We start from the raw sequence: 15,044 nt of genomic DNA, 5'->3' as shown, positions 1-15,044 counted from the left end.
CGAGGTAATAACATTCCCCTGGCGCCAAAAGTGAAAATATGGCGCACTTGGTTTATTTATAAATGTGGCTACAAATTTTAAAAAGCCAATGCGCGCTTCTTTGCGACAATCGTTATCAGCTGTTTTGCGGATGAGACTTCTAAACAATGTGCGGTTCACTATTTCTGTGAATGAATACTCCAGTGGAACGATGGCGAACTGCCAAGCAAAAGTAAAGGCGTTTTATGGCGATAACTCAAAGTGGTAAGCAGCAGGCATTTATAAGATTAATCAAGCTTATTTATATTTACGCTTGAATAAAACTAAAATGTACAGCATGGTTAAGAAAAAATCTTGTTTTAGTTTGCCTGTCAAGCTTTTGTGAAACTGTTTTTAAAAACACATCTGTAGATCGAGAGCATCTAGCAATTTAATAGTTTAATCTAGACGTTTTACATGATTTATTTCATATAATTATCATTAACATCTCGACGTTTTGTTATCCACAAGCTTGAATTGTGCTACATAATAAATTTTCCTTACGTTATTTAAGCTTAAGCTTATATGCTTGCGAAAATTGAGCTTATGGCTGACCAATTCATGCATACAGTGAACCCTTCAGAGAAGCTTTGACTTCACATAATATGATCGACGTGTAATTAACCAGAACCACTTAATGAATGTAATTATTGTACTAGCTAAATGTTTTATTGACACTATGTGTATGATAGACCTTATCACGGGTTTTGGAAGCCATCTTGCTGGGTAGGCAACTGCGTGAAAAAAAAAAAACTATTTGTATAAGAATCTAATGTCGAAGAAAGTAGGTATTGTAAACTAAAGCTACACTGTAATTTGTGATATTTCTTTTTTGGACTCCCTAAAAATCTTTTCAATATAATTGTCAGAAGAATAGCAGGGCACAAGCACAGGTACCCCAAGCTCACGAGTGACAATCGTTGTTGCATAACAGAAGTAATGAGGTTAGTGGTTGTTATTAAGGGGTCAAAAGTATGTAATAAAAGACATCAGAATTTCTTACCGTTTCTCCTTGGTTAAATAATTTATGGTTTGTTCTTGGCATTTCTGACCATTTCAGTGAGATAAACCGTTATAATATTTCTGTTGCACCACAACGATTCTCAGTTACTTCTTGACTTTGGGGTACCTGTGGGCACAAATTGAAAAGGGAGTGGGATTCCATTTTTTTGCACAAGACATATTTCGGGCCGGGGGTACTTATCAAAACGTTTGCATTTGGAGGGATGTATATTTTTTTGTTGCACTTATTCCATCCCCTGTCCCACCTTTTTGTCATAATTAGTGATCAGTCAGTTAATAAGCTATTTACATTATGTGATGTCATAGCATCTACAAACACTGGGAGCGAAAAAGGATTAAACTGGAAAAAGTTGCCACTGAATTTAGCCGACACCCAATCATTCCAAGAAGGAAACTAAGGTATGTAAAAAATCAAAAATGTTTTGCATCCAACCCAAAATGTGCCAGAAATAAATATCCTACTTTTCTCATTTCTAAATCAGTTTTTTGTCAGAGTAAAAAGAAATGTTAAACTAAGTTTCTGACTCAAAATTGATTTGAAAAAAGAAAGAAAAAAAAAATGAACAAAACCTTGTTGGGGGAGTTGCACCCTCTCCTCCCCCCTCCTTCTTTGTACGTGTACTTGTAACAGTTAACAGGTAAAATTAATATTATTTCTCTTTCTAATAATTGCTCCTGGTTATTTGCAAGTAGGATAGATGACCCCTTGCCTGTGTTTGAGACCTTTCCACGTCAGCAAATGGCATTTGATTATGTCATGACCTGCCACCAGGTAGGTCAATATCATGATGTTTTTTGACACATAAATGTATCTACTGGTTACTGTATGTCATAGAATGTAAGTTATGTAGTTGAAGCAATGTTCTAAATACCAATAACAAGAAGTAGCCTGTATTTTAATGTGTAATCTAATCTTTTGGATTAGAAGAGACAACAAGACATGCCCCCTACAGTAAGCTTGGACGTCAGCATTTAAGGGTGCCACTGGCAGCTGCTACCACCATTTGTCTCATTTATAGTTAACAATTCATTGTGAAGTAGAAGTTGGGTGCCTGAGATATCCAGGAGCTTCCACTATGGGCAGCTAGCTCCTTGAAGGGTATCCCTCCCATGGCTGGCAAATCCTGGCAACCCTGCCATGAGCCCCCATCGCATATTGTACGAGAGAAGAAAGAAGGCACCCATCACACTAAGCAAGTCAGTGGAAAGAGGGAAGCAGGGTTTTCAACAGTTTTTGAAGTAGGAGTTGCGTTTATTTGAGTAGGAGTTGCAAGGCCCGGAGGGCCTTGCTCTCTAGGGGGGTCTGGGGGCATGCCCCCCCAGGAAATTTTGAATTCCTAGACTCTTGGAGACGCATTTTCCCGCATTTTGAGACGCAGAACTAGCAAATTTTAGATATCGAAAATACTGATAAATTTTGATGCTTTTAGTAACTTTATTTATATTAGGGTACGCTTTAACCACATTATTACCTGCAGCATCCTTTTTCTTTTTCTTGTTTGTCACTGTCAGCGACCACATCTCCCGTAAACCACGCTGTCGCTTTTCTGCCATTTTGCCGTGTTCTTGGAGACGAAATGTGGCGTTTTATATAGAGTCGCTTCAGAAACCGCTAACTACAATGTTCCCTGTAACTGAGACCCAGTCTTCGACTCGTCCTCAATGTTTACTCAACGTATTACGCAGAACGTATTTTAAAAGCAGACTCAAGATGTTTTGGCGAAATTCTCCAGAAAAATGTCAAGTTTGCTTGCTCGCAACAGCTTTGTGAACACTTACCACTTTTTATCAAAAGTTTTATTTGTCATATAATTTACCTAAGGGAAAGTAGGCGTCGCAAATCAAAAAAATGCCGTCGGATGCGACGGCCGACGGCTGATTTTGAAAACACTGGGAAGGGAGAGAGGAGACTGTTATAAACTGAGTCCTTACAAGTGAAACACCAGGCTGAATAAATGCTCACTAAATTTGCCCAAAAATGCCAAAATGCCATGATGCTAAAACACACTTGAACATGCTACAATGCACACAAATCCAAGAGAACATGCATATGGGATCCTGGTGCATGCACATCTCACAACACCACTGGCCAACAAGATAAGACTAGCACTCTTTGTTGTTAAGCTCCATTAAATTGCATTTAATTGCATCTTAAGTTTCCCTACTATAGCTTGATCCACCCCATCATACTATAACAAACCAGACATCTAAGTAACACATTCAACAAGATTAACTTTTATCAATGTATCCTTACAAATGGAGTAAATGAATCGGTCACCCTGGTGGATCAAAATGGAAATACTAAGTACTACATTTATATTCAGGCTCCATGGATAATACAATAATTAAAATTCTTTCAGTTTCTGCTGATTATATTTGTGATCTTAGATAATACCAATATTGCATTATCTAGAGCAAGTTTTCTGCTTTGCTTTTGAGAAAACCAAGGCCAAAATCTTGAAAGTCTGTGTCACTAGTAAAACAAAGTAAGCAAAGGAAGTGGAGTGAACTCAGACACAACTTTTCTTCTTTCCGTTAAACTTACAATGGTGTTCTTTTTTGGATTGGAAAATTCTGCAAGGCCACACTGTAGAATAAACCCTATAGTTTCTTCACCTTTCAACAGCAAAATGGGCTTGCTTGTAAACTTTACAGCTGTACTGCATTCACATAATTTTTGGCTTTTTTGTTAACTCCTACAACCTGTCTTATGGAGATACTGTAGTGAATCACATTTTTCTTATGATATTTTCACTCACACTGCCGTTTAGGATGTGCATGTCTTTGCTAGAGAAAAAGATAACCATGGAAAGCGCATATACATTGTTGCAACCTTACCTGAGTTCTGGTACAGGTACACAAGGTATGATGGATTTTAAACAATTATTGGATGAGGTTTTTGTGATATCTGGAATTATTGTTAATGGTCAAGGTAAGTGTTATCAGCTGAGCCGAAGCCCAAGGCTGATAACACTTACCAAGACCTTGAACTGAATCTTATAATGTTGTCTTATTACACATTGTTTTGAAGAAAAAAAGAACAAACACAGCATTGTGCACATGGAACACAGTTGACATTGCTCTGGGAAATCATGCATTGCGTGCTCACGGCCTATTGATTAGACAGCAGGGTTGTCATTAAGAGCCAGGGCCTTGGGATTTTCCTCGGCTACTAAGAGAGTGGCCCCCGGCTACTTTTATTGGAAAATAGAAGGAAAATAGAACCAAAAGAAACCCCTAGCCATTTGATTCCCCGCCTACTTGTTGTATTAACCCGGCAACTTGAAATCTTAGTGACAACCCTGAGACAGTAATCTGCCAGCAGATAACAAACTAATTTGTAGGTTGCACTGATTTCCAAAATGAACTGTAGGCTCTTTGCCAATGAGAAGACAGACAATGAGTACAATGTATATTAATAATAATTATTAACTAGTAATAACCAAAGGTTAGGGAGTGTGTGTGACAACGATCTAAGGTCAAACGCTTTTGCTTCATGAAATTTTGCCTCATGAATTTATTCATAGAAAGGTGTCCATTGTGACCTTAAAGGGGAAAAATTGTCTTCAGGTTTCTAGTGTACTTTTTCTTGCTTTCCAGTCTTAGCAATACAAATTCATGAACTACATCACTGCATAATGATTATTATAATGTTAATGACTAGTTTTAAATTGCCAGATAATCTTCTTTGTTTCCGTTAAATTGGAAAGCCAAAAAGTTGTTCTTCTCAAATGTCCAAAATCATATAAATTATAGTACCATGAATTTCCAATGAATACATGTAAGTAACATGAATTTTTGCATTTCTGTTCAACTTACAGAGAAAGACCTGAAGACAAAAATTACTACGAGGTTATACCAGAGGGTATGATAGTTTTTTGATACTGCATTAACATTTCACTTCAGATATAATTCTTGAAAATGAATACATTTTCTTATTTATATACCCGATTCAATAAAGGTTCCTTTAGGCATTGAGCAATTGTGCACTGGGAGGCTACTGCTTGGCAGTCAATCAAGCAAATTGTTGCTAAGCAGTGAGCTCTGTACTCCTGAAAGCAACACTTATTGAGTTAGGTATACTGTAAACTGCCCCTTATAAAGCTCCCCCACTTATGAGCCCCCCCAATGAGTTACAGGCCCATCTACCTGTAAGCAAAAAATACATCCAATTAAAAGCCCCTCCAGATACAAGCCCCCCTCCAAATGTATTTTGAATTTGATTTATTATGATGCTTTGAAGCTTACTTAAAAACCAGTAAATGAAAAATGTATTTTGATCAGCACTGCTAATAGCTTGTTTTTGAAGGGCCTTTTCTATTCTTGTTATAAGTGGCCTCAGATATAAGCCTGTCTGTTTACAAAGCACTCCTTAAACCTCTTACAAAGCTATATAAGCCCAGGGCTTAAAAGCAGCAGTTTACAGTATGTCAGAATGGTGTTTTGCACCTGCAGTTTCTTTTTTACTGTGATGTCAACAATAATACATGTATTATAATAATTATCATGAATGTATATAATGAACCAATTCGCCATTGGAAATTTGGCCAAAAAATACTGTTCTAAGCTAGTCAAGCCGTTTCCTTAGTCACTGTCTGGCCAAAACGTAGCAAAACTGCCCAAAGCCTTGTTTACAAGTTACACAATGCTGCTCTCTGTCCCTGATGCTTAATTACTGCTTCTCAAGTATTTTTGGGCCTGCACAGTGGACAAAAGTTCTGCTGTTACTTTTGATCTCTTGCCTCCTTTCTACATGTTCTACTTTCGCTTTTCTTCCTGTTTCTTTTCTTTTGCTGGGTTTGTACAAGGCTTCATTTCAGTGGAAAAAAATTGGAGGGAAAGTTTTTATGGTTGTCAGATTAGTTTGAAGGTCGAAGTGCAGGTGGTTAGTGGAACAAGATTTTTCCATTACAATTTTTGCCTCAACTTGACATGCATGGTTTTGTGCATTGTTCTCTGGCCTGTTTGACTGAATCATGCTCAGTTGGCTATGGTTTGAGAGATCTCTTTCCCCTACACAGGTTAGATGTCAAAATAATAATTATTGTCTATGACTGTTACATGTAATTAAAAATGGTGAAGTTACAAGCAGTACAAGGGACTTGGATCCACACGAGCAGCTATGGGTAGTTCAGGTGTCAACAGGGCAAAAGGCAGCTAAAATAATTGGTAGATTGGGGGTGATGGTGGTTTAGGCACATAAAGGTCCTCAGATTGAGGGTCATTGTATTTTTCTTTTTCCATGACCTAATACTACATGGAATATACTTTTGAAACTGATATTCATGGGAATTTTATTTTTTAAATTTTTTTTTTCTCTTTTTCGCTCTTTACTGGTAGAATAATGACAATTAATCTATTCCAATGTTACAGGAGCTGCCTGTAGGTTGTATTTTGACTTGGAGTTCAAGACTGAACTTAATCCTGAGAAAAATGGAAGCAAAATGGTGGACACTTTTATAGAGGTCTGTAACTGAAAAGTCAATATGTAGATATTTTATGGCACAAAAAAAATCCTTTTATTGTATGGTATTCCACAGTTGAACTTTCAGATGGTCAAGTGATGAAATGTATTCACTCATTATTATGATAGAAGGGAAATAAAACCATCTTAGCTTTGCCCCCCTAGTGTTCGCTGTATATGGACTCGTAAAATGATATAACTGGTAAAAACATACCCTGTAGTGTCCTGTATAGACTTTTCTCAGTTGGATACCTTTGAATATTCCTTTTTCTAGTAAATCCCTAGGCAACAATATTTTGAAGTGTATACGAGATCTTGCATCTGAGCTTTCCATTCAACCTAAAATTCCTGAAATTACGGTTGGTATATCAAATGGAACGGACCATTTCGGTTTGATCCGATCGGAATATTATGGACCAGCTTAGAAGGTCGGTCAGACCGACCGAAATGTCCCTTTCCATTTGACAAAATTGTTGTCCCCAGTACCGCTCTTTTGTATCCTGCTTACAAGAACAATAACCAAACGTGCAGAGGCTTGGGTCAGGTCTGTGCAACCGGAATGTATCGTTCCATTGGGCACGTGGAATTTCCGAAATTTCAAACCGGAATTTTTGTTGAATGGAAACCGCCCTTGGTTACAATTTAAAACTTTAGCTGATTCAGCATTTCAAATTAAAAACAAAAACTTATCTCATTTTTACTGCAGTATGTTTGTCTTCAACTCAAGGATATGTATGACTTAAATTGTGACAGAAGGACTGTTATAGATTTGGATTCAAGGTAGGCGGCAACAAAAAAGACGTAAAAGTGTACTTAAGGTGTAGTATACAGTTCTGCACTCTCATCACTCAAAGTAAGCAAAGAACTGATATACCCCTAAGTAGTTTCTGTCAAGTTTATAGGTAGAGTTTATGCCATTCTATTGTTTCAACTGTAAAGATTATGTAGGAAACTCAAATGTTGACGGGTCAAATGGCTTATTGAGTGGCGAGCAGTTTTAGTTGCATTTTGTGCTTTAAGAAGCATTGTTACTTGTCAGCTTCAGTTTTACATGCTATGCTAAGTTCTGACTTCAGTTGGTCATGTGACATGTTACAGTACGCAAATAGTGGTTAGTACAGTGGTATTTTTTCAGCCTTAGTAGCCTGAGTGTGCTTAGTGTGAGCATTCCAAAATTAAATTTTGTAAGCACCCACCTATCCCTTAATATACAACTACGAGTCATTTACAAGTCTCCTTTGGGTAGGCAGACAGCTTGACTTACTGGTCCTTTTTCTACCTCCCGAGGGCTTCTGTTTAAGGGAGCTTTGACCTTCCTTTGTTGATTATGTTCTGTAACAAGTTGGTACTGCTGTACTACTATTAATTTTAGTACCAATTCCAAGTTTTCAAGACACCTCATCTTCCACTTGCCTGGTGCAGTTTTTAAGGACAACATCCACGCTGGTAAGATTGGCACTCAGTAACACTCAGTTAAGTTCTTATCTATCTAGGATTTTGATGGATGGTAGTCACCACCAGAATTTTCGTTCAGATGAGCACCATTAAATTAATATTGATTTTTCATTTATAGGAAACTTTGTTCGACACATTTGTTCCCAGCTGGAAACAAAACTTGGTGATAAATATGGCATTTGTAACGAACAACCCGGAGAAAAAGACACAGCAGTTCAAACTGAAAAGGAACTAACCTACGAAGTAAAAAGCATATTTTCCTCAGGTGAAGGAGAGGTCTTTGGGTTTTAAGCTTGAAATACCTTTTGATTTAGCATTTATCTGCATGGTAGGAAGCATGAACTTTCATCCGTCTTGAATATAATTATGGTTAATAGACATACTGTTTTTTTTGTTTTCCTTACTTTTTTGTACACCTTTCGCGTACCGCATTTTCTCGAATAAGTGAATTTCTCACGCCTTAAACGCGGCGCGTATTCAAGGGCGGCGTTTATTTGAAAGTCGCACGCGACAAAGAATTGTTTTAATTAGGCGGCTTAAGCTAAAAGAATTAACATTTTTGTATCAGAACCGCGGCGCTTATTTTGGGGCAGAGCTTATTAACTTTTTTGTCCAAAATGCGGCGGTTAATCGGGGCGGCGCTTATTTGAGTAAATGCGGTTATTTCTTTGATTTTATTACGTTTGATGCTTGACTTGTTTATTTTCCCTCTGGAACAACATGATTTATTCTTCATTTTGCAGTTTTTCTTGAGAAACTGAGAGAACTGATGATCAAAGATGGAAAGCCGGGTGGATTTGGAATCTTTTGTGACCAAGGTATACATATTGATTTATTAGGGATTTATTCGAGACAAAATCTTCAGCCTGCATAACGGGTGTTATTTTGTCCAGCGCAAAGCACGAGACATTAACTTCCGCCCTGTTAGCTCAGTTTGAAGAGTGCCGGTCTGCTGAGTTGAAGGCCGTGAGTTCTAACCTTGGCTGGACCACCAACCATTAAAAACTGTTAAGATCATGATAGCTGTATTTCAGTCCCTCTCTCAGTTAAGACGATCACGTCATTGGGTGGTGACGTGAAGCCGTTGGTCTCGTGTCTTTCATCCTTGCTCATCAGTTGGAAGGGAACTCTAAAGAACCTGTGACATTGTTCGAAAAGAGTAGCGGGCGTAGTCCCGGTGTTATGGTCTATCTGACGTGTGCCGTCATTCGTCTGTGTGGGTTCAGGTGACGTAAAAAATATAAGGAGAACTTAGAAATTACTTGCAACCATTATGGCTCTTGTTGCAACTGAAACCTTAATCTAAGGAACGTTTTCGTGCCTTTAAACTTTTTCAAAGCATGCATCGGTGAATCGGTGAACCTGAAACTCTGGCAAGTGAAAGACATTATCGAAACTATAACTAAAATAGGTTTGCTTTGATTCGCAATAATTTTCTAGCCGCGTTGTGGGGCTCTGAGTATTTTGTCCCGCCACACCGAGCCAGTTCACTCGTCTCAAAAATTGAAAATTAGGCGCATTTCGCGGCGCTGTAAAATGTTTGTATCTCACAACCTCAAATGAACCTTCCGTTCAACGAGCTGTACACGGCCAAATGCGAAGTGACCCGTAAATCCCGCAAATGCGGAAATCCGGATATGCGGAAGTCGGCAAATCTGACAGCAGTCCGAGACCAAAGCCTATTCCAAAAAACAGAGATACTGCCTTTGTTTAGAGCTTCCCCTGGATAAATACATCCAGCTAAATGGCCTAACTGTAACTGTTTGTTTTTCACTAAACTGAAACGCGGTTCCAAGAACGATTGCGTTCGGCAAATAGGCTGAATGGGTTCCATAACAAACAGTTATTATCAGTTGACCTGTCACAAACATGCGGTGTGCGCCAACATATCACACTTTTGAGGACATAATACGCTATGTACGTTGTCTACATTTGGAATCTGAGCGTGGCGAGATCTACGAAACCGAGTCATCCCGGTTGTCGCGACTTATCAGTGTAGAGGCCCTTAAGAATCGCCTGTTAAAATGGGATAATATGTCCCGGCCAGTGAGTGCGTTTATTTGGAACCGATCGTTACTAAGTAGAGAGGGGAGGGGAGAGCTTGAGCAAATGGAGGAAAGCCTTTTTCAAATTTTACTGACCCTCCCCCTTGTAAAGCAGTTACCCACTCTACCCACTCCCTGAATTGACTATTTTACATTCGGAACTGGGTCTGTCCTCCCGAACCTTGTCGTCAGAACACCTACATTTTCCCTCTTGTCTTATTCTTCTTTTTTCATTGTCCCATTTGATTCTTAAATGCGTATTACAAAGCATTCTAAGCATAATTTCGGTCGCTGGATCACTGGGCGCAGAGGAATTATTTGTGACATTGATTGCAGTTAAATTTGTCACGCCTTTGTTTACGATAGAATCGAATACGAAACCAGCCTTTAATCCATCGGCGGGGAAAGAACCAGTAGCGTTGCGCACAAATTCTAAAAATAGTTTACGTCACATGCCCCCCGCGTGACTGTTTTTTGCGTATTTTTATTGGGAAAATGGTAAAAGCAAGCGTTGCAGCTGGGAAGAATGTAAAAGGGACTCAAGGATCCCCGAAAAAGTTGTCTGAGTTGCTAAGTAAATGCGAGAAATCCGAAAAGAAAGCTGTGTTTTATTGAGTGACCAGGCAGCCGGGAAATGTTTTGAAAGAAGTAGATACATGGCGGTCTGAAATTTAATCCATTTTTTACGATATATGCAGGCGCTTGGAAGTAGTGGGCGTAAGAAAGAACGGGCGCGCGAGAGGGAGACACGCGTGTCCCTCTCGCGCGCCAGTTCTTTCTTACGCCCATTTAATACTTCCAAGCGCCTGCGAGTTCTCCGATTTAATTCTTCTAAAAAAAAAAATGTTTCTTTAGAAATCTCAAGCGATTTCAAACATTGCCTTGGGTTTGAAGTAGAGTCAATCGTCGAAGGTGGGTATATAGTGAAATCTCAATGTTTTTAACACTTCACCGGCGTGACGCACAGAGTGAGTTTTCAAAGGATATCCAGAAAAATTATCATCGAAACCTCCCCGGAGCATTTGATGTTTGTTCCCAAATGCTAAGCAATTCTAAAAAAGGTTTAGTCTTCTAGTGGACGAATTCTCCGAGCTTGAGTATATTCGAATCTCGAATCGTGGGGACGGTTCTAAGAATACTAGCCCGGAACAGCCCGGTAGTCTGAAATATTACTACGGTCTCTCTGTTTTTCACGCAAAACTGAACTTATCGAATATCTGGTACGACTACGACTCTTTCTACTTCGGCGCACATAAATCGAAATTTGTACACAAATATCAAATTTTCTTAAAGGAATTATTGAAAAGTGGACTTGAATATCAGACTGCCAGGTATCTTGTTCTTTGAAAACATTTACCGGCTGCAGTAAGGTATCGAGACACAACGTTTAAAAGTCCTCTCATTTTCTGCTCTGCTTCAATCTTTTGTACTTAAGCTATGTTTTGATTTATTCTTCATTATATTCTCCTGGATCTTTCTCGAATTTCGAAACTGGAACGCACCTGAAAACGCCAAAAGGGCGAGCAGAACTGATCGCAAACTGTGCGTTTTCATACAGCACTCTTGCGACCTTTTGCAGAAATGGCCGATGATTGTCTGAGTCTTGGTAGAGGTCATGTTTTTGTGACGTCATCTGTGCGCAGCGCTATTCATTGTGGGTTTGCGACGGTGTAACATGTATTTAAAGGCAGATTTCAGAGAAGACCAATTTGGATTGACCTTGAGCGACAGTGGTGTAAATTAATAGTGGTTCAAGTTTAAGTTCAGTGCCAATGCCAATGTCAAATAAACGCTACATAAGGAGACCAAGTTTCTGTCATACAGCCTGATCCAGGCAATCGATGAGCACAGCTGTGAACATCAAGACTGTCCTCCGGAGTCAACATGCCACGAACACAGCAACCCAGTGTCCAGATCCGAGATGCTGAAGGGATCTTCCTTAATGGATACACTTTTATTATCGCAGCTCCAAAACGCTCTCTCGAAAGAGCCTATTTTGACGATGAGCTCTTTGCATATATGGAGAAAAGAGCACGAGAAGACCCGCAGTTTAGAGGTGCATACTGGGAACACTTCAACGATCGCGATGCATGTGGAAAACATATCATCGTTGGGGACCATTATCACATCGCTGTCACGAGACAACGTCCCCGAGAAGGTGAAGCGTCTTCAAGCGCCCTTGGTTGTTGGGTACGTGACAAAGCTGAAGGATATGGTACCGAAACTCTTGAAGGACAAAATATATTCAAACCTTCAGGATTATTCCTGTACCTTAGAAGACCTCCACGATCCCTTGCGTACTATACAGAAAGTATAAAGGACCTTGTCTTTGAAAAGAATGGATACAAGTATTTGCACCATGTGCCACTAGAACCAGGAAGCCATCCTGAAGTGCCTGGGGTCGATGAAGGATTTAGTGGTGCAGGTGCTCTTTTCGACCCAGGAAGTGCGCAAACCAAAGGTGGAGCCGTACTGTTCGATGTTATGTCCGTCATACACAAGTCCAAAGCCGGGACCATCGAGCAGTTCCAGTCTTGGGTCCTATCTAGAGATCCGGCAAGAGCAGCTACAATCATGGAAGAGCATTTCAGTAAAAGGAACTTAAACCAGACATTAGCAACGGCAATGGATTGGTACTCATTGACCCAGTCGGCAAAACCCTGGCGAGAGCAGATGGGAAGTATCATAAAGCCCGAAGGTGTCAAGGTTATGTCAGTGGAACGTAGCCTGAAGATGTTTGATGTTATCATGAAGTGGCAGTTCATTAAAGACTGCATGAACATTATGGAAAAGTCTATTCAAAAACAAAACACATTGTTGTTGATTGGCAGTTCAAATGCCGCAAAATCTCAAAAAGCTCAGTCACTTGCACTGACTGCAGCTAAGATTTCACGTTTGTATCAGGGCTTGAATAATAGTTTTGTTTTTCAAGATTTGTTAAGTAAAAATGTAGTTATTCACCAAGAAGCCCTGTTGGCCAAAGCATCTTACGAGATGTTTAACCTTGTTATGGAAGGTGCAGTCATAGACACTGAAGTGGTAGTTAAAGGCAAAGCAAATGCCTTGTAGGGTCAGATATTTTCGACATATTCTCGGTTTGCACTGTCACGCAATGAAAAATAAAAATTGCAACCCATTCAATACAGAACGTCTAGAATCTGGGAAATGAAAGAAGATAAATATGCAAAACGTCTTGCCAAAAATCAGGTCTGTGCAATATTTCAAATGCGAGATATTTTGAAAAACGATTTACTAAATTTATAAAGCTTTGTATGGAAACGCCATGTTGGAGTCCCTTTCAGGGACACCAATATGGCCGCCGGATACCAACATGCAGAAACATCTGTTTTCGAGTTTTTCTACTAATGCGTGAATTATTCGCGTGGGGAACTCATAAAGATTAAAGTAATATTTATTCTGAGACAAGGAATGTTTAGATAGCAAAATATCCCAAAATCGGTCATGTTTTTAGCCTACATAAGAGCTCTCCTGGCCGTCAGCTAAATGCCGCGTCACGCAAAAGCCTGGAACTTCAAGCGTCCTCTCTCGCAAATCGAAGTACCCTTTGGAACCAAAAATTTGTTTAGATAAAAGTGTTCAGGTGCTGTAATACCTCGTGAAAGTAGAAACTCAGAAGAATCGATAGTTTCTTAGTTTGATTTTTAGTGACGTCACGTGCAAACCAAGAATATCAACACTTGTCATTAAGTACCCTGGACTATGGCTGACCCTTTATATGTAAATGCGTTTCAAAATAGTTGCATCAGGTATGAATTACAGCGTTGGAATGACTTGTTTCAATTTGCAAGGGAGGGTGACATGAATCTAGAAATGTAGATTTTAAAAACTGATTGAAGAGTTCGATAAACATGAAGCTGCAAAACAAGAAGGAATGCTTGCTTGTGATGAGGAAGTTGACTTCTGTATATGCTGAGACTATTGGGCCCGAACTTCCTCTTGTGTCACATGCAGGAACTTACTTAGATGTCTGGAGATTGTGCTTCACAGATTCTCGAGGAGTTGGAAGTACTTCAACTTACTCCTGAAAATGCTGTTGTATCAGAAACTCCGACCTGAACCTCCTAGAAAACGTCGTGCAAATAAGTAGAGATTGTACAGGATAAAGTCCAATTTCAAAGTCAAATACAAGTTCAAGTTTACCAAGTTCAAGTTAAATTTTACCAATGTCAAGTTCATATATAACCAACATAAATGCAAAGTCAAAGACTTTTAAATAGAACTATCCACTTGTGATGAAAATTTTTCAGATTTCTTGTTTTTTTGTGACAAAGAAACGTAAGACATTTACAATATTCTAAGTTAGTCTGTTTTTGTTTTATTTTGGTTGTTTGTTTGTTGTTTGCTTTTTTTGGCAACAGATTAACACAGATAAAACTTTGAAAATATTCATCAAAATCTCTAAAACTCCCCTTGTCTAAAAATTTGTAGCTACCTTATTACATGAAATTTTCGCGACACTGAAATTTCGCGAATTTTGCCATTGTTTTGAAATAGCGAAATTATTGTGACGCGAACAATTAGTGTCGCTAAAAAAAGGACAATAGAATGGCGAACATAACGAGACGCAAAAAAGGGAAGTAATTCATATTGTGTCAACAATAAGGGAAAATGAGTTTATTACCGATTGAAAGGTTAACAAAATCACATATTCTACTAATCTGAGGCAATTTCCTCCCAATCGCTACTGCTTTTGTCTCCAGCACTTCTTTTAAATAGTCCTCCAATCGCAGAAATCTGGATTTCTGAATTTTCGGGTTTCGCATTTCTAATCACCTTGTAGAGGCCACTTGAACAGAATGTTTATTTGAGGATGTAGCTCTTAAATCTCAGTTTTCTAACCCAAATGAAACTTGCTAAGTTATTTTTCTGATTCTCGAGCAAACTCAACTCTGGACAGTTGTTTTACCAAGCTATTGAGCTCGAAATGTGACACAGTTTCGCCTGTTTTGAGCTTCGGATTGTCACCATGGGATTCAAATAAGGTCGCATACAAGCAGTTTCTATAGGACATTTATGGG

At 39.0% G+C, this 15,044-nt stretch overlaps 1 protein-coding gene across 1 annotated transcript in view; it reads left to right on the top strand.

Annotated features, from left to right (window-relative positions):
- The first annotated feature begins 190 nt into the window (after positions 1-190).
- LOC140934765 (DNA-directed primase/polymerase protein-like) overlaps positions 191-15,044 on the top strand; it is a 56,841-nt gene continuing 41,987 nt past the window's right edge. The window contains exons 1-10 of the mRNA XM_073384335.1: positions 191-243; positions 1,348-1,440; positions 1,735-1,813; positions 3,813-3,904; positions 4,863-4,906; positions 6,415-6,506; positions 7,212-7,285; positions 7,878-7,951; positions 8,079-8,225; positions 8,704-8,778. Of these exons, the coding sequence (XP_073240436.1) occupies positions 191-243; positions 1,348-1,440; positions 1,735-1,813; positions 3,813-3,904; positions 4,863-4,906; positions 6,415-6,506; positions 7,212-7,285; positions 7,878-7,951; positions 8,079-8,225; positions 8,704-8,778 (823 nt within the window). The remainder of the gene's footprint in view (positions 244-1,347; positions 1,441-1,734; positions 1,814-3,812; positions 3,905-4,862; positions 4,907-6,414; positions 6,507-7,211; positions 7,286-7,877; positions 7,952-8,078; positions 8,226-8,703; positions 8,779-15,044) is intronic.

This window comes from Porites lutea, chromosome 4 (assembly GCF_958299795.1).
Source record: "Porites lutea chromosome 4, jaPorLute2.1, whole genome shotgun sequence".
Taxonomy (NCBI): Eukaryota; Metazoa; Cnidaria; class Anthozoa; order Scleractinia; family Poritidae; genus Porites; species Porites lutea.
This window is presented reverse-complemented; position numbering and strand designations above follow the sequence as displayed.